The sequence below is a fragment of the Megalops cyprinoides genome, chromosome 4 (genome assembly GCF_013368585.1).
Source record: "Megalops cyprinoides isolate fMegCyp1 chromosome 4, fMegCyp1.pri, whole genome shotgun sequence".
In the NCBI taxonomy this organism is placed as follows: domain Eukaryota; kingdom Metazoa; phylum Chordata; class Actinopteri; order Elopiformes; family Megalopidae; genus Megalops; species Megalops cyprinoides.
In genome coordinates, this window is record NC_050586.1 from 5,873,502 (window position 1) to 5,901,427 (window position 27,926).

General features: G+C 46.3%; 1 protein-coding gene across 1 annotated transcript; it reads left to right on the top strand.

Annotated features, from left to right (window-relative positions):
* LOC118776724 (olfactomedin-like protein 2A) lies at nt 1-27,926 on the top strand. Its single transcript, XM_036527250.1, has 8 exons — nt 1-308; nt 14,870-15,133; nt 17,499-17,606; nt 18,267-18,443; nt 19,061-19,316; nt 23,922-24,191; nt 24,527-24,712; nt 26,579-27,926. The coding sequence occupies exons 1-8, from the start codon at nt 237-239 to the stop codon at nt 27,181-27,183; spliced, it is 1,938 nt and encodes a 645-aa protein (XP_036383143.1). The 5' UTR covers nt 1-236; the 3' UTR covers nt 27,184-27,926.

Below are 27,926 nucleotides of genomic sequence, written 5' to 3' on the forward strand. Positions count from 1 at the left end.
CTGTCCGGGCAGGGTTGTGTGCCGACAGTGTCCGGAGTCGCTGTGGGCGGAACGCAGGACACCAGTCACCTCCAAGACGCGGGGTCTATGGCACTGTTGGCGTAATATTGCTGTCTGCTCTCAATACCCATGCGAATTAACCAATCAGGAAACTTTTGCTCCCTATAATTACGTTTTGCCTTGCGTGAGCGCGAAGAGCTCTACTCTGCCCGTGAGTTACTGGATGCGCCGGAGAGATGTGGAGGTTTACAAACATCATAGCTTGCGCAGTCCTCGTGCTGTCCAAAGATGTCATCGCTCAAAACAAGGTGGGTAAAGAATGCGCTGTATCCTTGCAACTGGACTAGAAATGAAGAGCTTGTTGACCCTCCCGGCTTTCTCAAGTTGCTTTGCATTTCAGTTCGAAAATATGACTATAAAACATAAACAACTGCATGGAATAGTTTTTTTGTTATAAGAGGCGTGAAAGTCCGTTTTGAGCGACACTGGCATAGATGTTCTTGTATATGCTAGTTTATGTACATTGGCACATTATTGCGTTACTTCTGGGGATATGCACGGGGGATCTGTACCGGAGAAATACGATCGTTTTAGAACTCGCTGTTTCAAGACATGTTCTCTGTTTCTATAGGTTCACTAACCCAAAGCAACCAGATGTTTAAACATTAAACAATGCTCGAGCTAGCCACGTGTTTAAAGATTTACACGTGGAAGCTAAACCGTATCATTCGTCAACAACATAATTACTGTTTTGAAACAGTGTGCATCCTGTGTTAACGAGATGAAGATATTACACTGAAATCGTGTAGTGGCTACTTGACATTTATGAGTGGCAAACATTTATCTTGTTTAAACGTGTCTCTGCGAAGGGATCTGGATACTCCTTACATATCTAGCTATGCTAAGAGGCATGCGTCTTTATGTTTTATTTGTGTTTTATTTTGGGGGTGGAGGTGTGCGTAACTCATTAACAAGACTTTTCAGCTATGGCGCGTAAAAGGGTGCAGTCCAAAACGCATTGACTTGTTTATGCTTCCATTAAAACAGAGGCGTCAGAAGTTTTCGCATGTATGACTGACAGCAATAGTTCACTGCGACGACATCGCGAAGCAGGTGGCCAGTCACTGGAAACCGGAGTCTTATCAATCTCATTTTTTGCCATTCTGTAGAGAGTATATATTGTTTTAGCCTTTCAACATGCGTGCAGTAATTTCTCTGCGCACCCGTCAGTCTGTTCCTTAAGCGGTTCCCATCCTCAGCCAAGTTTTTATTAATTCAACCGCTAAATGTGTGCCACTGTCTCTATAAAATGACAACAGCAACAACTCCACGTTTGAGCAGTTTTCCTGTAGCATGCTCCGAAATGCTCCGAATGCTTCCGAAACCCACACGGTCAACCTCCTCGATGCTGATAGCGCGAGCGCGGTGGAAATTGCCGATGTGATCTGTCAGTTTAAATTTGGCATTGAGTTTGGTTCGCAATGACGAATCTCAGACTAACTGACGACATTTCGGTCCTTTAATTTTCTCACTGTATACCAATAAGAGTGACGTCTCGGCTGTTGTGCAGCAGTGAGCAGGCATACCTTAACGGGCAAACTAATTTTATTCAGTCGGTAGTTTTCATATTATATGGGAAAACTAGGACTAAAAGACACACTTGGTTTTACCATAAGTTTTTTTCTCTCTCTTGAAGGATCTAACATACAAAACACGAAGGGTGAACTGGAGAACAGAATCGTGTCTGAAAATGGCTAGATAATTCCGGATAAGAAACTTAAAAAAAAAACAAACAAACAAACAAACAAAAACGACACAACAATGACGTGCTTGATTGGGTCACGACATACAGAGACGCTGCATCTCAGGACTGTACCGGTAATCAGACAAAAGAGGGCACATCATTCATAGCTTCAATTCCATTCAAGATCCTCTGAGAATTAACCCTTTAGTGTCCGTGGCTGCATCCCTCATTAACTAATTACCCAGGTTACGGCATTTCAGGTTGTTTTTATCCCACTGGTCTGACTTCCAACAATAGGTAAACTTCCCCAGGAAGCACACTCACCTCTGTTTCTAAATATGTTCTTCTTTTCTTCTTGTGTTGGTTGATTTTGTTGTATGCCCTTATGTAATTAAAGAAATTACTTTTATTTTTATTTCTCATCTGGCTTCCAGTAGAATTCCATGAGCCAGTCCTTCTCTATGTCCTTCAAATAAACTTAACAACAACTGACTATGGAAAGCATGTCATTAATCCATCAGTACATTTGTGGGGAAATCATACTTTTTGTTATATTACATTTATTTAGCAGATGCTCTTATTCAGAGCAGCTTCCAGCACAAAAGAACAGAAGTGTATCCATTCAGGTTGGATGAGAAACAGTGTCGGACCAGGCTAACAACACTCCCCGACCACTGAGTGTGAGCATTATACTATTCAAGCCCTACCGCAAGCTAACTTGTATGACCTAACTAGACAGCCTAGTACACACACTACCATACATCACAGTCACTAGATCACAGAAACCAAAACACATTGTGATGCTACAGTGTTGTCTAATAGTGCATGATGGCTGATGTATCCCATGTAACTATCACTGTCTTATACCGTAATACCGTGTCCACATTTGAAGTGACATTTGTACACCATCAACTGGCTGGTGTCAGTGGTAATGCAGAAATGATGCACCTTTTATTAAGCCTAGAGAGGATCACATGTTGATAGAGCCTGTTCCGGTCCTCTGAGGTTGTGTCAACTATTGTCACAGAACGGCAGGCAGACCTCATTGTGGCCAAAAGGAAATCTCTGTGTGACAAAAGAGGACAGTGACAGCACCAGATGAAAAACAAAGGCCTTTGTGACAACTCTGGAGTCACAAACCATAAACCGAATGACTCAGCGACAACAAAGTGAGACCTAAAGATAAAGCCCGTGTCCTTTTTTTAAGCCCCGAATTTGAAAGTATCACTGTGCAGTTCCATGCACATGGACAACATGCATAAAGCAAATTCTTCAATAGTGCATGTATGTCAATAGTGCATTCAATGTATTTACAACAGTGGTGCAGTCTGCATTCAATATACTTTTAAACCATTTTATTTACAATAGTGGTGCAGTCGTCAAAATTTCAAATAATGGCTTATGGAACATGTTGGGAGAACTGTTTGAAAAGTCAGCCATTTATATTTGGTGGGGGTGTATTTTTGCTGTAAACTTTATTTTAAGGATACAGTTGCACTGTTACAGTTGGATTCCTCTACAGAAATCACACAATCACAGCCTGTTTATTGCAGCAAGGCAGCAGTAGTATCAGTTGTTTTGTCTTGGCTCTGAGAGGAGTTAATGATCAGATGTAAGCACAAGAGGACACACATTAACTATTAATGTGGTCCAAATGTTACGCTAGAGACAGATCACTGACACTGACATTCTTTCGTAAGTGCATCAACTTTTCATCAGATCACACAGCTCGCAAAACACAATGGATGGATTTTAGCAAATGCTATTTCAGCAAAAAAAGTTTTTTTTTTTCATTTGAATCAGGAATCTTGCTGTGAAAGACCATGAGAAATGTTCCATAGGACAGGCTAGCGTACCATAGGATTAGGCCAATTTTTATAGGATTCTACAGGCTTAGAAGCAGCCGTGTAGGAACCCTTTAATGGAGGCTGGCTTATTTCAGTGGACAACATATCCATGAGCAGCCTGAATCTGTTTGATCTTCGTAATGACTCTTTTTTTTTTTGGACGACTTCTCAAACAGGATAACCGAGCTTTACTCGCGTAGCGAATTGTGCTGCTCCCCTTTATCGCGTTTCATAAACCAAAGATAATCTCTGCCCAGTGACTTAAGACAACTGTCAAATAATAGTTTCCATGTTCCGTGCGGTATTTCCTGTAGTGCTCTGGCTGAGGGTTTTTTTGACAGACGACACAGATCTGAGGCTGTTCCGCAGATTTAACAGAAGCGGCACTAAAAGAAACACGCAAGAGAGGACCTTTGCAGACTTTTTAAATTTAACTCTTAATTAATACTGATATTATCTAAATGCGTAAAGGATACCATCATTCATGACAGCACTGGTATATTATATTGTAGATGATGATTCATGTCATTGGACAGTTGCTAAAGCAATTTAGGTTAAGCATCTCTCTCAAAAATATGACATCCCGTAAGTGTCCCATCTGGCATTTGAACCTGCAGCGTTCTTGGTTCTTGGAGGTGCCGTGACTGTATACAGGAGCTGTGATGGTGTGTGCACCTGTGGGAAAGGTGATTGCAGCATTAAGGACAGTGAGTCTTCCAGAAGCTGTGGTCTACCTGGTTGGGGCAGGGAGGGACTGTAGCAAAGGTATGTATGGTGTGTGGTGATAGGAAACAGCTCTGGGCCCACTTTGCTTGGCAGTAGAATGGATGATGTAGTTTCAGTTTGCTGGATGGCACCTGTGCAAGGTGTGGAGCTCCCCCTTCATTCCCCACCACGCTCTTGCTCTGTGAATCCTAATATTTTCACATGGAAACTGTAACTCCATTCTGCGTGCCAGCCATCGTCCATCTCCGTCCCTGTTCCAATGAGGATGCCAGGTTGAGTCCAGTCAGACGTCTCTGTCTTTGAATACACTGGAAAAATAAACTCTACTATTCGCCTCTGCTGTCTGAAGTTATGGAGATGGGAAACAATGGTGCCTTTGCCTCTTCTTGCTAGACAATTCCCCCCTTATATCTTTGTACACATGAGCTTGTACTGTATGTACCCTCCGAAGTCTCTGTACGCTCCTTGGTTCAATTTCATTGTGTTTTAAGCAGCAATCTAAAGCCTGGGAGTATTGGAATTATTCCCTTTCAGCCTTTGAGAGGTTAGACCTGCTAGTTATCACTTAGCCACCTCTGTTTATTTTTTTTTCTTTGGCGTCCAAAAAGCAGGCTTCATGCGAACAGTATGCGTTCCCAGTTTGGAGCGAGATGGCGTCAAGTGGGTTCAAGACAATATTTGCCTTGTTTGCACAGCTGCAGGATTTCGGAGCAACCTTCCTCTCTCTCCCAGATCTGTGTGCCCCCGCCCTTTCCGAAGGCACACGCTAATCCCTCCTTCCAAGACCTCTCATTCCAGATGACAGCTTCCTCCTGCAAATAAAGTCGAGGAGTGCCACGAGCCGTCCTGCCCAAAGACAGCCACCTAGACTCTCCTTCACCCCCCGTCTCTGGGTTGGGAGTCAACTGCATGTGGGCGACATTGTAGCATAGTGGTAAGGAGCAGGGATCATAATCAGAATGTTGCTGGTTCGATTCCCAGACTGGGGCACCGTTACTGTATCCTTAGGCAAGGCACATAACCCAGAGTCAGCCTCAGTCGATATCCAGCTGTATAAATGGATGACATGAAAAAAGTATAACATATAAGTATGTAAGTCACTCTGGATAAGCGTCTGCTAATTGGCAATAATGTAATGTAATGTTATCTCCACACAGGAGGTCAAAGGGAGTGCAGTGCTCTCAGGGTCACAGACTACAGCATATTGAGCTTTGTGATGCACTCTCATTTGGAGGCCTGTGGCCTACTTTGTGAATGCACAGAGATGTGGCTCATTGCTGTCATTATTACTCATTACTATAATAGCTTTTGATATGTTGAATGTCCTCCTGGGCACTAGCGCAGAGGAGGGTATGATAACTGTGATTAAGGCTGAAGTGGCCTGGTGGCCTTGCCCGTATCGCTTTGCCTCTCATCCCATCCTGTGCTGTGTGAGGCAGCCGGTTCCACTGTCGTTGCTGACCGAGATGGATGTGAGACAGGGCCCGTTGTCAGGGCAGAAGTGGAGAGACCACTTGGCGCCGCATGGCACAGCTTGGCACCACTTGGCACAGCTTGGCACAGCTTGGCACAGCTTGGCACAGCTTGGCACAGCTTGCCACCGCTTGGCACCGCTTGGCACAGCTTGGCACCGCTTGGCACCGCTTGGCACAGCTTGGCACCGCTTGGCACAGCTTGGCACAGCTTGGCACAGCTTGGCACCGCTTGGCACCGCTTGGCACAGCTTGGCACAGCTTGGCACAGCTTGGCACCGCTTGGCACAGCTTGGCACCGCTCGGCACCGCTTGGCACAGCTCGGCACCGCTTGGCACAGCTCGGCACCGCTTGGCACCGCTTGGCACAGCTTGGCACCGCTTGGCACAGCTCGGCACCGCTTGGCACTGCTTGGCACAGCTTGGCACCGCTTGGCACCGCTTGGCACAGCTTGGCACCGCTTGGCACCGCTTGGCACAGGGACATGAGAGCAGGAGGGTGCAGCCTGCTCTGTGTTTTGGGTGTAAACAGGCCTGAGATTACCGTGGACGGGTCAGGGAGAGACGGGAAGGGGAGTCCAGGCGACACTCCAGCTGGAGTTATGAAACCGCGAGACGCGGTGAGGGAGACCGAGGGACTCTCAATCCCTCCAGCCTTGGCATCGGCCAGCAGGTTCTGGTGCCAGTGTGAAATGAAGACAGCAGAAAACGGCAGCCCCACAGTCATAATCATTTTCTCCTCTGAGCTTCACACTCCATGAATAATATGTGAGACATGCTGCCATGTTTAAAATGCTTTTAATGACATCATTAACAGTACATTGTTACAATATTGTCATTTGGCAGATGTTCTTATCGAGAGTGGCTTACACAGGTTATAATTTTATCCATTTATACAGCTGGATAGTTACTGAGGCAGTTTTTGGGCACCTAGTACCTTGTCCAAGGGTACAACTGCAGTGCCCCAGTGGAGACTTGAGCCAGCAACCTTTTGGTTATGAGCCCGGCTCCTTACCACCACACCACACTAATTCTCTATCAGTTTTCTATTAGGTCATCCTCTGTGAGAAGGCATATGACAACGGGTCAGAAATGGGTCAGAATGAGGAAGTATGACCCAAACATGGCTTGCTAATAGCTCTGAAAGGAAACCTCTTTCATCTGAGTTTTTTTCCCCAGCAGCCGCAGTGCTGTGTGGTCGTACAATATCATTCTCCTCCACAGGGACAAGTTTAGTGCTCTCTGTCCCACAAAGGACCTCTGCAGCGATCAGCACTTCCTGTCCACCCGTCACCTCTACACACTTGCTGGACAGCGAGGGGGACTCTAGACTGATTTTATTCAAACTCCATCATTCATCGACTGATCGTGGTTTCACCCAAGGGAATACGCTTTCACATATGCTTTCTGCTCTCCCTAAAAATGTCTCAGTTTACAGTGCTTGACGTGTTGGAGGCAGTTTGTTTTTTGCATCAGCTCTTAGAATTTCAGAACTCCGCAGCCCGTCAGGCTGTGTTAGACGTTTGTTCATTCATTCTGTTAAGGCTAAGAACAGCATTCAGAATTAGCTAATGCGTTTAGACCAGTCATTAGTCATTAGGACCCATTTGCAAATTGAATTTGTTATATGATTGCACTCCAGAATTTTGCATTGCATTTGTGCGTGGAGAAAGAGCAGGCTGAACTCAGCTCCGCAAATTGGAAGCGAATGTCAGAGAGTTATTACCGAGGGCAGAGGAACGCAGACTCCCTGAGAGAGTAGACGTAACATGGGCGTTTTACACATCTGGCTGCGAAAACAGAAACTCATGAAAGGGGAGGGAGAGCAATAGCAGTTGATATCCAAAGTGGCTGAGGTCCTCATAGTGTGCTGGGGGCTCTGAGGTCATAATTTCTAGTTAAGCACTGTAAACACAATGTTTGGGTTCTTGCACCTGCATGTGTGTGTATGTGTGTGTGTGTGTGTGTGTGCATGCAGGTGTGCAAGTGTGTGTGTGTTTGTGTATGCGTGCAGGTGTGCAGGTGTATGCATGAGTGTATATGTGTGTGTCTATTTGTTTTTGTGTGTGTGTGCATGTATGCATGTATGCAGGTGGGCAACTATATGTATGAGTGTGTGTGTGTGTGTGTGTGTGTGTGTGTGTGTGTGTGTGTGTGTGTTGAGAGGGTGGGAGTGTGAAAGCTCTCTCCAGGGGACAGTGCAGTGAAGCTTGTGAAACCAGAATGTGCTGTTTCCACCATTCACCTCAGATCCAACTCATTAGCTCAGCACAAACGAGTGTTTTGGACACAAAACACAGATCCTGAGGAGGTCTAGGATTACAGTGTCATTATCAGGCCTCTGTTTTGATAGCTTGTCTGTCTGGTCAGTGTCTCTGGACCAGTCCCGTGTAGATGGCCTGTGCTTTATCTGGGGGAAAAGCAGATGACCCCTGTCGAGTTGGATTCCATCTTTTACCCGCATCCACCCTCCTCCACACCCCTCCACACCCCCCCCATCACATGGAAACAGAGGAAAACAAAAGTACAAAGATTAGCCTGACCAGTAATCTTCTCCCAGGAGAGTTGAAATTTGTGTCCTCAAAGCCAGCATGCCTTCTCTAAGCTTGCCTTATGCCTTTAGGTATTGCATAGTACACACAAGGCTTAATATTACTTCCCTGTCACAAAAGATCTTGACAAAGACTCAGTAATCCTCCATTTCTTATCTCCAATCTGAAACTCCGAGTATCATTCAGCTGCCCAATTATAGAGGGCCCCCGGCCACAAGTAAGCTGATTTTTCACGTGTGCTGCAACCTAATGAGATTTGGGCAGTGGTTCAGGACTTGAGATTGACACGAAATTAATTACCTGTATTGCTTTGGCCCGAGGTGCCAGGTGACAGCACAGCGACCGCTAAGCCACCCCGCGTAAAAAAGCAGCATTCCAACGCAGCGGTAGGGATGGCGTGTGCTTTGATCAACTGACATGTACGGAGAAAGGCTCTCTCAGGGCGCTGTCTCTCCCTCAATCACGGACACTCCTCCCGAAAGTTACACAGAGAGCGCAGAGGACGCTCTCCTTCTGCGGGTCTCTCTCGAGATCCCGAGCACCGCGCTCCTCCACACCGGCTAGAGGAATCCGCCTGCTAACGTGTGAGAGGAGCGGAGACGACGCAGCTGTTGCGTCGTGTGAGAGGAGTCAGCTCCTGCTCAGAGGAGGCCGAGGGAAACTCGGGGGTCTCTTGCGGTGGTCCCGGAGGTCGCCCTCACTAATCCAAACCCCAACAAGAGGAGCAAAGGTCACCGCTAAACAAATAAAGCCTTCCTCCAAAATACAAGCCTAGAAACATCTGAGAACTGTAATTATCTCCCGTTTCTAACAACACACTGCAGCACCCAGTGCTTGTTTTGTCAGCTGCAGCCAGTACAGTATCTAACAATAGATTAAGCACCACCTGACGTCGTGCTGAAGTCTGAAATAGATAACAGATACAGCAGCTTACACGTCTTAGGGATACAGACAGCCCGACATCTGGGGCTGTGAGCCATCACCAAGCGACAGGCATGGATGGCTTTAAAGCACGAAGTCTGTGATAAGTACCATCAGGTCTGGGAGAAAATTATATGGGTTACAGGAGACGCCGCTGCTGAGGAGACAGAGGCCTTGTTCAGCATGGCCATTTAAAGACTTTTTCCACAGACTGGGCTTTAGCATGAATGTCTGAAAGATGTGGTGGCTGTTGATGAAGCTGCTTTAGGCATCTTAGTTAATCCCAAGCCTGTGCCATGCATGGAGTCAGTTCCCATGACCTGTTATCTTTGCACCAGCGGCCTCTTCCTCATGTTGGTGATCTAGTGCAGAGCACAGGGGCCCAGATGTGGGCCCACCCTGATGCATTCACTCAGGTCACGCTCTTTTTTTTTCTCCTGTCTCAGACCAGTGGAGGTGTCTGAGCCGAGGGTGAAGTCAAGATGGAAGCTCCACGGAAGGTGGAATTTTTCACTAATTGCGGCCGAGTCAAATCGCCGCCCCGTAATGAGGCTGGAATTTAAAAAGCAGAGCTGTCTGCTTTCATTACTGTCCACGTCACTTGCTTGGGAACCCTGGGACAATAGAGAGCTCATGATCAATAAACACGTAAGGGGTTTATGTGCTCTCCCATTCGCCCATCATCTCAGAATATCCTTGATCCTTTGCTGGGTGAGGGCTTAGAGGCCAAGAAACACAGATTATCCACACCAGACATCTTAAAATGTCTTAAAAGGTCCTCGGGTTGCATTGCCCGTTGGTCTCTGAAAAGAAAAAAAAAAAAACCAGAAGAATATGGGGGAAATGAGGTGCATAGACAGGACTGAACGTTCTTGTTCTTCTTACATTCTAATGTGTTTTACGCTGCAGCTTCAGGACACAACTGCAGATATCTTTTATTCAGCTGCAGATTGAGTCTGGCCTCTAGGCATTGGTGCGCTTCGGGGTCAGTGAGTGGCCTCGTTTCCTGGATCCCAAAAGCTTGCCCAGTGAGGGCTTTTGTACATGTCCAATGACTGACCAGGAAATGAGATAGCGATCGTGGAAAGCGTCCTCTCCTGGTGTTTGAACAGCGAGTGAAGCGCGTGGGAAGGGGCCGGTAAATCCTAATGCAGTAAATCTCTCTTGTTGTCCTCAACCTTTTTCTTTGTCAAACAGAGAAACACACAGGCAAACACAGGAAAAAAAAAAGTGAAGAGCAAACTCTCGGGCCCGGTTTCTCTTTGGCCCTGGTTCAATTTTGAGGTGTTTACCATTTACTCCTTTTCTTCAAGGCTGGACAAGCTGGAATTTCACTGCTTCTCTGGTGCTTCATGCTTCACTCAAAGTTACGAGCTCCTTAATGCTGTGTTGCTATGGAGCTGCCAGCGTGGAGCCTAGGCCAGCAGCTCTGGGGTTGCCGAACAATAGCGGCAGCAGGGGTCTGGACTGGAGCCCCTCCAAGTCAGGTCTGATCTGCTAATCCAGTATGTTTTCATGTGGACAGAGCAATTTTTTAACCTGCAGCTAGCTCAGTTGACATTGGCAGGAAATGGCCACCTATCCTTCTCAGAGGGCTCCAGGAGCGACAGTTGAAGAGGGGTCCTTTAATGGAGGTTAATGCCCCACACCCTCACCCCGGCCACATTCCTCTGCTAATGAGCTCTCGGTCGCAGCTTCGTTTTGTTTACCTCGATAGGCCACTTTACTTTAGGAGCGGACACACTCAGCTTTGATATTTGCTCAGAGAACACAGCACGAGGGTATGATGTTTTAGCAAAACAGTCCCGCAAGGCGCAGTCCTCGGTACTGTATGGTTTAATGTGCCTGTGTTGTACTCTGCCTCGCTTCTAAGTCGCTTTGGATAAAAGCATCTGCCAAATGAATAAGTGTAAATGTGGTGTAATGTAATATGTACGTGTTTCATGCTTTAGTGGTGTCTGCTGTTTCTCTCTCTCTCCCTCTCTCTCTCCCTCTCTCTCCCTCTCTCTCCCTCTCTCTCTCTCTCTCCCTCTCTCCCTCCTCTCTCCCTCGCTCTCCCTCTCTCTCCCCCTCTCCCTCTCTCTCCCTCTCTCCCTCTCTCTCTCTCTCTCTCTCCCTCTCTCTCTCCCTCTCCCTCTCTCTCCCTCTCTCTCTCTCTCTCCCTCTCCCTCTCTCTCCCTCTCTCTCCCTCTCTCTCCCTCTCTGTCTCTCTCTCTCCCTCTCCCTCTCTCTCCCTCTCTCTCTCTCTCTCTCTGTAGCTTCAGAACTGTACAGTTTCTCACATTGCAGAATTCTTGGAATGCCAAAGTGTCTCAGTGTTCCATATTGTAGCATCTGTGGGAATCCAGGTTCAGACTGGTCATTTTACAGCCTGGCCCTGGTTTTAGAATGAAAAGACAGACCAGGCCCACCACGCCGGTGGGTTTGTGCCTGGCCACCCGTGTCGGGATTGGCTTGCGCTCCTAACAGATTGGTGGTAATTGAGACAGAAGTCATGCCTTCATTGCTCCATAGTGTGAGGGATAATGTGACCTCTGGTGACACGGGGTCACCTTTTGAATCCTCATCTCTGTGGTTTGGGTAATTATACTAAGTGCCCAATGGTAATGGAGGGTACTGGTGCATATCACAGTGGCTCTGGTGATACCAGGAAGTGGTTCTCTTGTCTATTGAGTTGGATGATCACCGATACCCCCCACCCCCCCACCCTGAAAATGGAGTAGGTCAGCTGCACACACTATGTCCACTATAAACAAGTCCACAGGAAAACCCACAACCAGTTATTTGATGGATTCACGGCCATTGAGCAGAAACAGTGACCACCTGCAGAATGCTGCAGAGTAGTCTGCTCAGACAATGGTCGGCCCACAGGAGAAGACAACAGTCATTACCTTGTGCATAAACTCAAGAAAGTTGGGGGATGTGTGCATGTTTTGATTTTGATAGGCTGTGAGTTTTTTCTGGTTATTTTTTGGGTTATTTGACTACTCTGCAGATTAATCAATTAACACCTATTATTTAAGCAACACTTTCCAGCTGTCAAGTTTGGTCAGCTTCATGCTAAAACAGCATTCTCCTTTATCAGAGTGAACAAAAACTGTTTGTACTTTTACTCAACCAACTGCCTGACACGAAGACTGCCTGAAGACCTGATTTTCAGTCAGTAAAACAGAAATATAGAAAGGTGTTTCTTTTAAAAACTGTATGAAATGGATTTATAAAAAAAAAAATCAAATCATTGTCTGACAAATATACTGTATGGGCTACTATGACTGGTTCATCTGAGTACTGTCTGTCATAGACCATTAAATGACGGCTGGGTGTCTGCCATTCTAGACAAAGTGCTTTTAATTTAATTGTATGTGAATTCACTATAACAGGAATTTGATTATTTCTGTTAATTCTAGACAATTTTATTCCATTCATGTTTTATAAAATGAATGACTTCCTTTATTTACAATTCAAATCATGATGTCTTCTCAGACCTTTAATTAAAAAGCAAAGATGCAAAGGAGAATAAAAACACATGTATTTATTCACATTGTTTGAGCAGGAGTTTCTCATCATTAAGGAATTCCCTTTGATAGGGTGTGATTGTACGAATGTGTGTGGTTGAGTAAGTGGGTGCATTTTCTCCCACAAAAGCATGATAACCACGTGCAAAGAAAAAAAATATAGAATATAAAACAGACACATTCTGACTGTCACTGTGGAACTGATGTGGTTTTTCTCTAAAGCCCAGAAGTGGCAGTGGTCTTTGTGTGGTCTGTGGTTGAATAGGGGAGCTTTCCCTCATAAACTGCAGGTTCTCAGCCCAAACCACAGGCTCAGGTACCAGCTTTGACTCACCCACCAAAAGCCAGAGCCATTTAATTACAGACCGTGGCAAAGGAGGCTAGCAGGCATATTACCTCTGGTTTAAACAGCAGGCCTACCACGGTGTCAGTCAGCGAATCAAAGAGACGAGCGTCAGCGTCAGCGTAAGCTAGGGAGTCAGTTTGTGCTTCAATAGTTTGCCTGCATCTCTACGCTACTGTGCACAATCACAGCTTTTCATAAAGATTATGACACAACAAAAGCATGACATGTTTCAGCATAGTTGTCATCCTTCGGATCCTGCCTGTGGCAAAGACTTGAGGTCAAACGTAGCCACGTCTTGAGCCACGTCACAATATGGCTGACCTGAGTTGAGATTCAGCCATGTCTCAAGCAGGGAGATGGGAGTATCCTGCTTCAGATGAGGCTGACCTGAGTTCAGATGGTGCCACGTCTTGAGCAGGAACGCAGGAGTATCCTGCCTCCAGCGAGGCTGACCTGAGTTCAGATGCAGCCACGTCTCAAGCAGATAGTACAGGCAGGATTCTCTGATGAAGAATTCCTGTAATGTAGAGTTCTTTTGGGGCTCTAACTGGTACCACATGTGGGCCAATGCAGAATTTATGGAGATCACTAAATCTCATTTGAGAAAGATGACAGAGTAAACCCGCCTACCAGTGGTCTTAGAAGCTGGCCTCTTGGGCCTCTGCGAAAGCAGTTTACCCCTGAGCCAAGACAAAGCTCAGTCTTTGCGAATTTTTGGGGTTTGTTGTGTATACATTGTATATATTAAAAGTTACATGGAAACCAAAGGATTGTTATCTCCCGTTTCGGTATATTAATGTTGTTAATATTCTTACAATGGTTATGCGGTTGATGAACACACTGATGTCGCTTGGTAATGGATTTGGTAATCGTTATTAAGGCTGGTGCTCTGCCTGCACACTAATTTTCATATTACGCATCTGCGGCTCTGAAAGCCCACCTCTGTGTCCATCCGTCGCCGTGCCTGTGAAACGTGTTAGCGACGATTTCATTTGTCTCAATGGCTTTAATCGGTTCCATGTGGGTTTAAAAAAGAAAGACAAAAAAAAAAATCTTCAAAGAGCGGAAGGCTTGTGGGTAATGTTCAGGATCACTTTCAATGTTCTGCTTTTGTTTATATGAATCCACTCCTAAGAAAATGGATTTATTATTCATAAAGACGCAGAAAGCTGGCAGAGCGAAGGCGTGACGGTGGCTGGGTGCAGTGTAGGCTTCGGTCGACCGCTGTGAGGAAAAAGCGCCTACAGTCAGCACACCTCTGCGCCGACCCTCAGAAGCAGATTTATTGGCGGTTCAAACCTCAACCAACGGTCATGGGATCCCATAAAAAGCGAATCCGACACCTCTTTGCTGCCAGACCAGACTGCTGTGCGTTCTGGCCCAAATGATAAGAGCGTGACAAAGCCCTTACTGTTGACGGTGGTGCGGTGCTACAGCACAGTGCAAAAGTAATTAGCTTTTATGAGGCGTAGCAGAAACACCTCAGCTTTTTCCAGGAAACTCCCGGTAAATTCATCCTAGACCTCAGCTTTGAATAACGAATTTAATTAAGCGTTAAATTTCCTTTTCTATTCCCAGACCCCGTTTTCAGGTATTCCCATGACCTGTGGACTTATGATGTTAAGTAAGGGTCAAAATAAGAAACTCTTACTTGAATTTGCGACTGAGGAGAAAGGACAAAGTGTGTCACTGTCAGAGTGAACGTGGGCCCTAAAACTCCGCCCCATTCTCCTGTCCCTTCGGCAGATCTTCGGGGAGACGGAGCCCGTGCGGATGACGTCGGAGGGGTCGGACTGCCGCTGTAAGTGCATCATGCGGCCGCTGAGCCGCGACGCCTGCGCCCGGCTGCGCAGCGGAAGCGTGCGGGTGGAGGACTTCTACACGGTGGAGACGGTGAGCTCCGGCTCCGACTGCAGGTGCTCCTGCACCGCCCCGCCCTCCTCCCTCAACCCCTGCGAGAACGAGTGGAAGATGGAGAAGCTGAAGAAGCAGGCCCCGGAGCTGCTGAAGGTAAATGGACTATCGAGCCCCCCTCCTAGCCTGTGTATCCCCCCCCCCCCAGCCCGTGTACCACCCCCACCACCCCCAACCTCTGCCCTCCCTCCCTCCCTCTTGTTTGTAAAACATCAGAAAATCATGCTCATGTCTCTACTTACATTCAACCTTGAATCTCCATTGCCTCTTTTGGAGAAAGTTGAGGGGACGGTCTATACTGTCTTTGCTTTATTCACAAGCTCATGATGGCAGTGCTACAACCCCAAAACGTGGTTAAAAATGAGCCCGGAAAGACGTGGCCGTAGGAAGGTGGGGGTTGGGTGTGTGACAGGGAGAGCGGGAGGCTGGTGGGATGAACCTGCTCAGGGTCGTTGTCTTTACTGGTGTCATTTGCCAGGTACGGCTTTAACTACTTACACAAACAGGTAGTGACTGAATATTACCATACTGTTTCTGAAAGCAGGGGGGTCCATGCCCATGACTAGTAACAGCAGAGTGAGGGATGTTCTCTGACTGATGCTCTCTCTGTGCCCTTTTTTTAAATCCGCACTTTGACGCAGCGGTGTCTCTTATTTTATGTAAAAGGTTTTTTTCTTTTTTTAATTAAAATGAGTAGCTCTACTAAGCAAATTAATAACAAACAGTAATGCAAAGTTAAGGCCTTGGCTGAATTTCAAAGCAGTAGCGGGGACATTGATCATGACTTAATAGTAGAGCATTTCTGGATGATTACCAGGGCTGCAACTGGAAGGGTTTGGAAAGGTTGCTTGTGAGTTCACCGGAGAGTACAAGCACAGGGCTTCCGTGCTGCCTCACAGTCGCAGATACAGCACCTTTGAATTATGGTCCTTTTTTTTTAAGCGTACAGTATATGACTTTTAGGAAAAGAACGCTAAGGCCCTGTGTGAAAACGGAGGGAAAGAAAAGCAGATGCAGGAAAGCCGATGAAGCACCTGGTGAAACCAGGCCGGGTTTGGGACCGTGTCCAAATTCTGAACCACCTGCTAAACGCAGACCGTAAACACAAAGCGGGCCGCGGCTCTCTCGGTCGTCAGCGGGTTTTATTTCTGCCCCGTAGGGAATTAGCCATCAGCACAGGTGCTGTTTCCTTGCAGAGAGGCAGTGATGGGCGGATCAAGGCTTTCAGATCAAGAATTTAAGTCAAAGAATCTCTCACATCAGCCAGTGCTCTCTGTTACGTAACATGGAAATGATACAAGATCAATTTAGGCTTAACCACACCTGTTAAACATTCTGATCCTGTAGTTTCTCTGTACATCTAGGTTTTGATTCCTCAGAGATACATCAGCAGTGTCCCACACTGTTGTGCCATTGTGCGTTTGAACCCGTAACTCATTAAGCCCACAGTATGTTATTCCATCCTTTGCACAGCAGGTTGCTCCTGGTATTGATCAGAGTTATTGATCAGAGAACACACGTCAATGAGTTTTTACCTGTTAAACATTCTGATACAGTAGCTCACTTAATACATGGCTCATCTCATCAATGAGTGTACTGTAATGATATTGCTGTCTAGTGTATGCACTATGAGTATGCGCTTTGTTCAAGTGTCGACATTTTTATATTAATTGGCTGGGGGGGCAGCAAAGACACAACCTCTACACACATTTTGATGGCATCTGAGAAGGGACAAACAGGAGGGGGTCAATGAACCATCGTTTCTCTCTCCACCACTGAAAGAGCGACTGCAATCAGTCCTTTTAATCCATTCGACCTATTTCTCATCCTATTCCCTTGTGTCACTTTTGCTGCGGATGTAGTGTGTAGCCGACCGAGGAAGGTTTAGTGGAAGCAGGACCTTGTTCCGTGTGGGGGACCAGCTGCGTCCAATGTGTTTTCCTGTGGTGGATAAGGCAATGCCGTGAGCACCGCTGGGGTAATCAATCTTTCACACCATCAAAGACCTGCTCAACACTCCCTCCTGCCCATATATTTTCCCGTCTTCTCCAGATAGCAAAAAAAAAAGCCCCCCCAAACTGAACGTTGTAACCACACGCGAACGCGTCCTGATTCGAGTCGGGACCGGAGCAGTCTGCAGATTGAAGCAGCCGTGGGGACTCGGGGGTCTGGGCCTGTTCCATTCCATTTTTAGGGCTCACAGAGGAGGCTGGGGGCAGGAATCTGTTTGAGAAATGAGATTCCGTGGAAAGGCAAGCACTTCTCGAGCAAGCAGACAACATGACTAATAAGCACAGAGCGTGTTTGCTGGTTGTGGCTTGGCTTTGGATGTGTGTATGTTTTTTTTTTTAATTTTTTAATCGCACAAAAACAATGTGACGTAAGCACAAATATGGAACCTTAAAACTCTTAAGTGCCCAAGTGAAAAGCATGTGCCGACTGAAACTTGCTGTCCCAACAGCTCCAATCTATGGTGGACCTTCTGGAAGGGACGCTCTACAGCATGGACCTCATGAAGGTCCACTCCTACATCAACAAGGTGGTCTCCCAGATGAACAACCTGGAGGAGGTAAGAATCGACGCCGACCTTTATGACAGCACGAAGGAAACAGGCAGGGGGGGGAAGCACATTTGGATTTGTTTTATTTTCAACAGGACACTTCCACATTGGAAATGAATTAATTCCGTATTTGTAAAGCTGTCTTGTTTCAGCACTGGCAGACACAGTGGAGCGCTGGTTCTGGTGGGACATGATTTGCTTCTTTTAAATTGTGCGGTTGCCCACACTCGCCTGAGAGTTTTCTTTATTGGCTGCCTCCTTCTCTGTTGTTAATTCAAACCAAGCCGGGGCTGAAACCACAGCTATTCCTCGTCCCAGGGAGACACAGAGAGGGAGACAGAATGCTCATACTCCCCTGTCTGGCGGTTTGAAGGGATTTCAGCTGTAAAGCCACTCTCTTGGTTTTACAGGAAGTTCTAAGCAGTGCATGACAAATTAGGTGGGTCAATTAAACTTACTTAAACAGACGTAAACGCTTCCTCAGCGTTCTTTGAAGTGCTTCCAGAAAAAATTTCAAACAACCTGCGTGTTTCACAGTGGGTGCGTTTTATCCCTTTCTTATTGCCTGAACAGCGTCAAAAAGACGGGTTTGTAAAGACTGAAAAAAAAAATGAACAGAGCGATGCTGGATTTTCACACGAATCTGATGCCCCCCTCCCCTTCCTCCAGACCATCAAGATCAATCTGACCCGAGAGAATGACTTTGTGAGGGACAGTGTGGTCACCCTGACCAATCAGCTGAAGCGCTATGAGAACTACTCTGACATCATGATGGGCATAAAGAAGGAGATCTCCAGCCTGGGCCTGCAGCTACTGCAGAAAGACGCCCCCGAGAATAAAGCCCAGGTAACTCACCTGCACCGTGCAGCACTGCTGAACCAAACCATGAGGCCAGTGGTAGGATCACACACACACACACACCCACATACTCACGCATGCTCACACACGCTCACGCACATGCTCACACACATGCTCACACACACTCACACATGTACACGCATACACACACACACATACACACACACCCACATACTCACACACACTCACACATGTACACGCATACATACACACACACACACACACACACACACACACACACACACGCACACATATGCTCACACACCCACACACACACACACACACACACATGCACACACATGCTCACACACATTCACACATGCACACACATACATACACACCCACACACACGTACACGCACACATACACACACACATATGCTCACACACCCACACACACACACACACACACACACACACATGCACACACATGCTCACACACATTCACACATGCACACACATACATACACACCCACACACACGTACACGCACACATACACACACACGCACACACACACACCTACACACACTCACACATGAACACACATGCACACACTCATCCACACACGCATGTGCACACCCTTTATTAAATTCCTCCGCCTGCAGGAAACCGCTGAAGGGAAAGCCAAAGATGCCACCAAGTACCCTGCCAAAAAGGCGGCAGGGTCCAAACCGCCCCCCAAGCCCCCCAAAGAGAAGGTGGCGAAGCCGAAGAAGGAGGCTCCGAAAGCAGCAAAGCCAGCAAAGCCAGACCCAACGGCCAAAGCCAAGGCGGCAGGACATCAGCCTGGAGTAATCAGGGGAATCACCTACTACAAGGCAGCCAAAGTGGAGGACACAGAGCACAGCGCTGGCAGCAGAGGTGAGGGTGGTTTGAGGAGGTGTTGGGGAGAGGGGAGGGGGGTGTCAGCGACGGGGGAGGAAGGATAGGGGTCAAGGAGGGAGTGAGGGAGAGACAGAGTACATACACTACTTGAGGCACTATTTGTGTAGCACTGTAAGACAGACTGACACAGATTCAGGTGTGGTCTGTCATTTTTTTTTGTATGTGATGCTGTTCAAGCAGTCTCATTAGGCGCACTTGTGTGCGCCCTTGCTTTCTTATAAGAGTTTGTTGTGAATAAGTCAGGAAACGTAACGGAAATGAAACCGAGACGAGAAACAAGCACTGCACGGTGGATACACCAGATATGTGGCACTCAGTACCTGAAGGAGAGGATTCAGAGAGGGTTTAACAGCTTCACAGGTTAGCATCTGAGTAGGTTAGGAACAAGGTTTAAGTGACAAAAGTGACAGAAGGTTTAAGTGACAAAACAAAAATGTCTATGAGTGTGTAGAACTGGGACCTGGTTCTGCAAGTGGCTTCTTTAAGCAGTTCTGTTAAGTCAGGCTTAACAATAACATATTCAACACAATTCTCATTTATCGTTTGTTGCGTGAGGTCTGAGGCAAAATGGTTCCTGAAATACTGAACAAAAACATTCCTCTGTCACAACATTAGATCATTTGTGTTCTCGGGCAGAGTCGCTCAGGAACTTCCCCTCGGTTGCATCGAAGCACTCTCTGCGGACATCGCTAGAATGTCAACCACGCTGTCTAAGCCCCGTGAATCCAGCCCCGCATTGAGAAAGACGCGCGGCTTCCTGCCGGTCGGATTCCGTTTGCGAAATTCCAGCTGCGAAATGTCTCTGTTCCCGGTGACCGGGCCCTGCTGGGCACTCGCATGAATCATTAATGCTGCCTTGTTTTCTCTGAGATAGCGGTTAGAAACGGACGCGTACACCCCCCCCCCCTCCCAAGGAGGAATCCCAGCCCTGACACTCGCATCTCTGCGCGGAGACCCCCCTCCCGGGCTGTGCAGGCGGGACGTGGGGGTCAACACCATCCGAAAAGTGGTGCTGTGTTCACGGGCTCCCAGAGCGGCACGTTCGCTGATATGAAATTTCAAGAAGGGCTTTTAACTTTCCTGTCGTCACGAGCACTGGGGGTCAGAGGTCAGTTCAGGATAAGCAAATGAAGGGCTTAGCTGCAGAAATATCGGCTGTCGGCTAAGGCTGCTAGACCAACACGGCGAACATCACACCACTCAAGCTAAATCAAGGGCCCCTCCCTCTGCCTCCCTGGAGAGACATCCCACCGCCCCCCACCACACACACACACACACACACACACACACACACAACATCGGGTTTTGTCGAGTGTGCATTGCGTCTGCAGAAAATAATGTTGTGAAGTCATATGCGTGTTATTTTTATTAAGCTGTGGTTGAAACCCTAAACTCGACAATAATGGTAATATGAAGAGGAAACAGGACACAACTAATACAGCTAAAAAAAAAACTGTCCCTCTGCCATGAGGAGATTCTGGAGATAAAACTGAATGAATGCCTGCTTTTTAAGCAGCCCCCCCCCCCCCCCCCCCCCCCAGACTCCCACACCACCCCACCACAATAGTGATTCTGTCAGTTATCTGATGAGGCAGATCCTCTGTATCCAGCATTCTTTCCTCAAGCTGATGCCAGTGCCCATCTAGATGCACGCTTATCACTGAATTACTGAAAGCAGTCCACTCATATGAGGTGCAGCCAAGCAAGTATTCCCTTAAATTTAGCAGCTCGTGATGGAGCAGCCCCACATCTCGGGGTCTGCACGGGCATATCATTCCTATGGCAACAATAAGTGACTGATTTTTAGCTGAATAGGTCTGATCTGGATTGCAAATCAGTTTTCGAGCAGACAGCTCCGCATGCTCCTCCACCTGTCCCAGCCTCCACACCTCTTTTGCACGACCCTCACCTAGCCCCACCATCGCCAGAAAGAGGGTCGGTCCCAGGACAGGGGGAACTCCCAGCCACCCTGTCAAAAATGTGAATTGAATTAGCTCAATTTCCATAATCCCACAGAAAGACCAACCCGCCTTCATTCATCTGGGGGTTCGGGGGCCAAACCCCTGTCATTTGGCGCTCAGAGTATCATGAATTATCCCTTGGGCCTATCAGCATTACACCTGCGACACATTTCACAGGCCTCATAAGACCCCTGAAAGGGTACAGTGAATGATTTATGCCTCTTTCCAACGTGTGAGGGAGCCTACAAAATGATGGCAAAAAAATTTATTCCGGATATTTTTGCTTGGCAATATTGCGATCATATATCAACCTGTCATTATGCAACATCTCTTTCCAATAATGAACGTTAGCTACAGTACACTCCATGAAAATATTCTTCCCAGAAAAAAGTGATGTAATCCTTTGTAAATCTTGAAGAAAAAAGTCCATTTAATCATTTAGATTAATATGAATACTTGTTTGACAGTGTGAAAATATGCTTTTCAAAAATTATAGAAGATGACAGCTGTTTCAACAAAGCCTTCCATTGTACATGTTCAAAGTGCATGACCATAGCTGTTACTGCCTATTTCGAAAATAATTGGCCTTCCGGTTCGAATTTGGTCTGTATTATAACAGAGATTTCGTGAGCCAGGCTGGAACATTTATCTTATTTCATTTAAAATTTATTTAAACATTTAAATCTTATTATTTATTTATCTTATTTCTCATGCATTAACATATGATGGCCCCATGAGTAAGTTATATGAATACCAGAGACATTCAACACACACAGATTGTGTGCTTATACCTCTGAATTAAAGTAAATACAGGATGTAGTCCTATTGTGAAGAAGTTCTCCAATAAAAAAGATTGCATGCTGTTTCTTATCCAAAAATACGCCTGTTCTTAATGTGTTTTTCATGATTTGACTCCCATTACCTCAGAAACAAAATACATCAACAAGTAACACCGGTTACCGCAAGTTACTCTCCAAGAACTAGAACATTTGGGGCTAATGTCTGGGGAAGTGAGTAATTGATGTTTTTTTAAAGACAACACAGAGCTGAATGTTCTACAATATAATGATTAGGTTACTTTGGGACAACATCCCCACACAACATACTGTATGTATTCAACAGAGGTGTATGAACATAATACAGAGTGCTGTAGGATCTTTATCTCTGAGTGATCTTTTGCATCTTCCCTTGGCTCAGAGCTGTCAGGGCTGAGGCGCCAGGAAGAATGAGAGAAAGGATACCACATATTTTTAGCTAAGAAATAGCTGGGGTGCCCTTTTAAATCTAGCTGAATAGGTCTGATCTGGATTGCAAATCAGTTTTCGAGCAGACAGCTCCGCATGCTCCTCCACCTGTCCCAGCCTCCACACCTCTTTTGCACGACCCTCACCTAGCCCCACCATCGCCAGAAAGAGGGTCGGTCCCAGGACAGGGGGAACTCCCAGCCACCCTGTCAAAAATGTGAATTGAATTAGCTCAATTTCCATAATCCCACAGAAAGACCAACCCGCCTTCATTCATCTGGGGGAGGGGGGGGGGAGACCTGCCCATCTATCGAATGTCAAAGGAAAACAAGGAGTTCTCGCCCCCCGAGCTATGCGAGGTCCGCCATCCTCCTCGCGCAGACTTCCTGTGGGATTTCACTCTTTGCCATTGTGATTAAAAGTAATTGTGTTTGGGTGACTCTGTAGCCCCAGCAAATAAGACCTGGTGTTTGTAGAGCTCAACATCTGTTTAATTTCTGTGGAGCACATCACAGATGGCACCTGTGTCCTTACACTGCATTCCCCCCATTCCTCCTCTGCGCTGTAGAGCTCATCATAGGGAAAGAGTAAAAATAAGTGAGAAAAAAAATCTGAAATCTAAAATTTCTCAATATATCTAAATAAGGTTACCTGATTATTGATAAAAAATGTGTCAGACAGTTCGCCATTTGATTTAAATGCACGAATAAAGCTAAACATTTAATTTTAAGGTGTGGTACAATGATTAATTCACATAGTGGAATAAATGTCACAATGTAACATAGAGTTAAATATTAACTCACCTTACTGACCTCTAATGCCTTCCACACTGACAGGTGATACTGAGAAAGTGTGTATAGGACAGGTAATACAGAGAGAGTGTATATATGTGTTTGAGAGGAAGAGTGAGAGTGTGTGTGTAAGTGTGAAGGAGAGAGTGTGGGTGAGAGAGATGTGTGTGTGTGTGTGTGTGCGTGTGTGTGTGTGTGTGTGTTCTGCCATTTTTCTGATGCTCCAATGCTAGTTAGTGGAGCTGTCCGTCACACTGACAGTCACCTGCACAGTGTGCTGAACCCCACTACACCACCAGAACCCGAGTGAAGGAGCTGCAGGCCATCACCCTGAACAACATTGTCTGCAGCCTCACATTTACGTCATCAGTAAGTGGAATGCCAAACATCAATAGACAGAAGCGTTTCAGTATGGGCTGGGTCACAGGAGAGGGGTGAAAGAGCAGAGGCTGGCGTGTGCCGTGAGGTTCAGTCTGAGGGAACTCGCTGTGAGATGTCTCTGGGTGACCTCGTCTGTAATCTGTGGTTTAGAGATGCTGACTCTCACAGCGGAATAACTGGTGCTTCTTCGACTCTGTCCCGCAGAGAATACGGCCAAAGCCCAAACAGCCCACGACATCAGAGAGACTCAGTCTGAGGACACCAGTTCTGAGGTCGTCTTGGAAACCACGGAAGCCCCCACCACTCCATCGACAACGACTACCACAACCCCAGCAACAACCACCACCAGCACCACAATGTCCACCACCTCCTCTACCACCACCACCGCAGCCAGTCATGAGAGACCAGCACCAACTATAGTGTTAGTGCTGGATAACTCCAACAACAGTAGCCGGGCCATTCCTAACAAATCAGGTATACTGTCTGCAGATGCGTCTGCATCTCTTTTCTCTGTTAATTTCCTGCAGGGCAAGTATTAGTCTACCAGTAATACCCAGCCATGTTCCTAGAATGTGACACGGTTCACCTCAGGTCAGTTCAGTTCCAGACTAATTTCCTGCCCGATTGCGGTTGTCTTCTTTGCAAATACTCACAAAATAGGACTGTTTCCCCATTAGGAAAAGTCCAATATGACAGCAACCACATTAATCAGCTGAATCTCTTCTCCTAGATTAGGGCCTTATATTTTTTTGTTGTTGTTCTTGTTCTTGACATGATTTGGATGTTGCGTAACTTTCCACTCACGGCAGTGAAAGACGTGGACTGCGAGGGGACCATCGCCTCGGTGGAGCTCCCAGAAAAACAGCACAGCTACGGGCGCAATGAGGGTGCCTGGATGAAGGACCCCGTCGCCAAGGACTCCAAAATCTACGTCACCAACTATTACTATGGCAACAACCTGGTGGAGTTCCGGAACCTGGAGAATTTCAAGCAAGGTGGGGTGGGGGGGACGGGGCATGGGTTTTTAAAACTTGTTCGTGATGAATACATTTGGGTTTTCAGTCTTCTACAAATACGGACACACTTATCATGAGGTTTTGATTGAACTGATCACCTTTTTTTGCCATGGTACATCTAAAACAATCTGTCTGGATGGATGAGTCAAGACGCCTTGTGAAGGTATTTGTTGTATGATACCAATATTTTTCTTAAATACCACTGAAGTCACTCATTAGTTTTATGGTAACAGCTCTTCTAGAGTAGCTCCACTGAGGGAAATGTTTATGGAAAGTGGATGTAATATTTGTGTATGAATAGTCCACCCACCCTCTTCATGAGAACAGGGAGGATTAAATTTGTTGGGCAATTCCTCATCCTAAAGCCCTGACTGTTCTGAATTAGTTGTGTTATGACGGGAAGTTATTTAAACAACTGGCGAACACTTCACTGGAATTTTCCTTTAGTGCAGGAGACAACCTAATGAACGATTTATGAGACAATGAGCTTGTAACAACAAGGAGGCACTTCCATCCTTCCCTGTCATCCCTTGTGAGGCTGACTTTTGACCTTCAACTTTTAGTGAATCAGAGAGTTTTAGACACAACCTTTCCCTTTGACCTGGCCCTCGGGCCCTTTTGGAGTTGTGAGAGTATTATACCTTTTTCCACTGTAAAGCTGGAACCAGGCTTGTCTAGTTATATTTTCTACTATAGAGCTGGTACCAGGCTGGATTACTTATACCCCCACTGCAGAGCTGGAACCAGGCTGTTTCCCTCAAATTCCTTTCCACCATATAACATATAAATGGAACAAGGATAGTTTAGTTATACCCCTTTCCCACTGTAGGGCTGGAACCAGGCTGGCTCACTTATACCCCTTTCCCACAGTAAAGCACATACTTATACATCGTTTTTACACTATAAAGCTGAGGGATTCAGCACAACCTTTTTTGCAACATTGACTCATATCTGCTCAGCCTGCTAGTAGTATTCTGGCTGGCCAGAATAGTGAGCAGTGGTCTAATTCAGCAAGTATGATATTTCAGTCCACACCAACTCTAAAAACTGTGCAGATATCAATACAAAGAGGAAGAACCACCACTGATTTTCATAACAATCATCCTGGAGTAACATGGAGTCTACTTTTCTGGAGAACACCCCACCCTCTCCAAGCAGTTGCCCCAGTCTGGGCAGCTGACATTCAGACTAATGTCAAACAATGCAGAAACAAGTCACCCAGATTTGGCTACAACTCCTATTAGTCAGGTGCCAGCCCTAAAGTGGAAAAGGTCTATTTGTGGCATGCAGAGCGCTGGAGCTGAAACGAGCTGCTTTTGTGGTTGTTTCTGTCAGTCACAGAGTGTCCATCCATCACCTCAGTCACACTTCCTGAAGTGCTAATGTTAGCGAGCAGATGTAGGCCGACACTCTGAGCGTCACATTAATGCAGGATGTGTTTATACACTGAGGGTGGTTTAAAAGAAACAGGTCGAAGGGGTGAATTTAAAAGGTGAGTTCTCTGTGTACACTCTACATATTTTCCAAGAGCATTCAATCATGTTCATATCAGGACCAATCAAAATATTTGTGAGATCGTTTTTTGCTTTCACTGTTATCTGAAATGGCTTGACTTGGGTTGTCCATTTACATATTGTTGAAATGTGATTTTGTGTTTGTTCAGTCATAAGAGGCTGCTATTTGCAACTCATGATGAAACAGACAATAATGTTAACAGGGTACTCACGAAAATGAGAGGCACCAGGTAGTCTCCCTTCGCTACAATGTTGCTTATATTGAATGTGTCATTCATTCAGGTTCGTGAAAACAAATAACAGAACCGTCCTGGTCTCTCTTTCTCTCCAGGACGGTGGAGCAACCTGTACAAGCTTCCGTACAACTGGATAGGAACGGGTCACGTGGTATACAACGGAGCCTTCTACTACAACCGCGCGTTCACCAAGAACATCATCAAGTACGACCTGAAGATGCGCTACGTGGCGGCCTGGACCCTGCTGCACGACGTGGTCTATGAGGACACCACGCCCTGGAAGTGGAGGGGCCACTCGGACATCGACTTCGCCGTGGACGAGACGGGGCTCTGGGTCATCTACCCGGCCGCCGACTATGACTACTCCCAGCAGGAGGTGATCGTCATCAGCAAGCTGGACCCGGGCGACCTGTCGGTGAAGAAGGAGACCACCTGGAAGACGGGGCTGAAGCGCAACTCCTACGGCAACTGCTTCATCGTCTGCGGCGTGCTCTACGCCATCGACGTCTACAACCAGAAGGAGGGCGAGGTATCCTATGCCTACGACACCCACACCAACACGGAGGCTGCCCCTCGCCTGCCCTTCACCAACGAGTACGCCTTCACCACGCAGATTGACTACAACCCCAAAGAGAAGGTGCTCTACGCCTGGGACAACGGGCACCAGCTCACCTATAACATCAACTTTGTAGGGCAGTGAGCCGGGACCGCAGTACCAAGCAGGGTCTTCATGACCTGCACTGTCAGTTCCATCCTATCACCAAGCACTTTTTTTATTTTTCCTAATTGATCTCCAGTTTTTTTTAAAAAGGCTTGTTGATGCTACATATGTGTGGGGGGGTTTGTAACATTTCATTTTTTACACAGTACTGAAGATCAATAGCAATGACTGCAACGTTTGTGAAATGTTTGAAACAAACGCGTAAGAGTATAACAGTGACACTTGTAAAAGACATCAATTCTGTGCACCTCCATAAAAATCATGCTTTTTCTTTCAGAAACTTTTCTTATATTTCAGTTGTGGGGCCAGTTCAGTCAAACTACATTGCTCGGCCATAGCCATAATTTTTCAAGAAGAGCTCATTTTTTATAAAGAGAAACCTTAAATTGTTCAAGATTAGTGTAGCTTTGGCAAGACATTTTTGGTTAGACTGCATTTACCCCTGACCTCTAACAAAGGGACTGGATGGATATTTTCATGCAAAACTTGTCCATAGTACTGTAAGTGGACATAACTTTTCTCTCAGCTGTTTTTGTTATTCTTTTTTGAAGTTTACAGCCAAATTATTAATGAACTATACTGTAATGCCAATATGTTTTTTTTTCTGAGACAAAACAACCACCAAAAGAAGCAACCAAATTAATTCTTTAATCAGAGGACTCTCAGATCAGGTTAATTGTTCTTTTATACCTCCATGTTATACATATACTTGTATTTTTGTG

Excerpts from the sequence above, each read along its gene's own strand:
- LOC118776724 (XM_036527250.1), top strand. The coding sequence starts at position 237 with ATGTGGAGGTTTACAAACATCATAGCTTGCGCAGTCCTCGTGCTGTCC. Across the intron at positions 309-14,869 it reads ATGTCATCGCTCAAAACAAG|ATCTTCGGGGAGACGGAGCC; the intron begins GTGGGTAAAGAA and ends TCCCTTCGGCAG. Across the intron at positions 24,192-24,526 it reads GGCCATTCCTAACAAATCAG|TGAAAGACGTGGACTGCGAG; the intron begins GTATACTGTCTG and ends CACTCACGGCAG.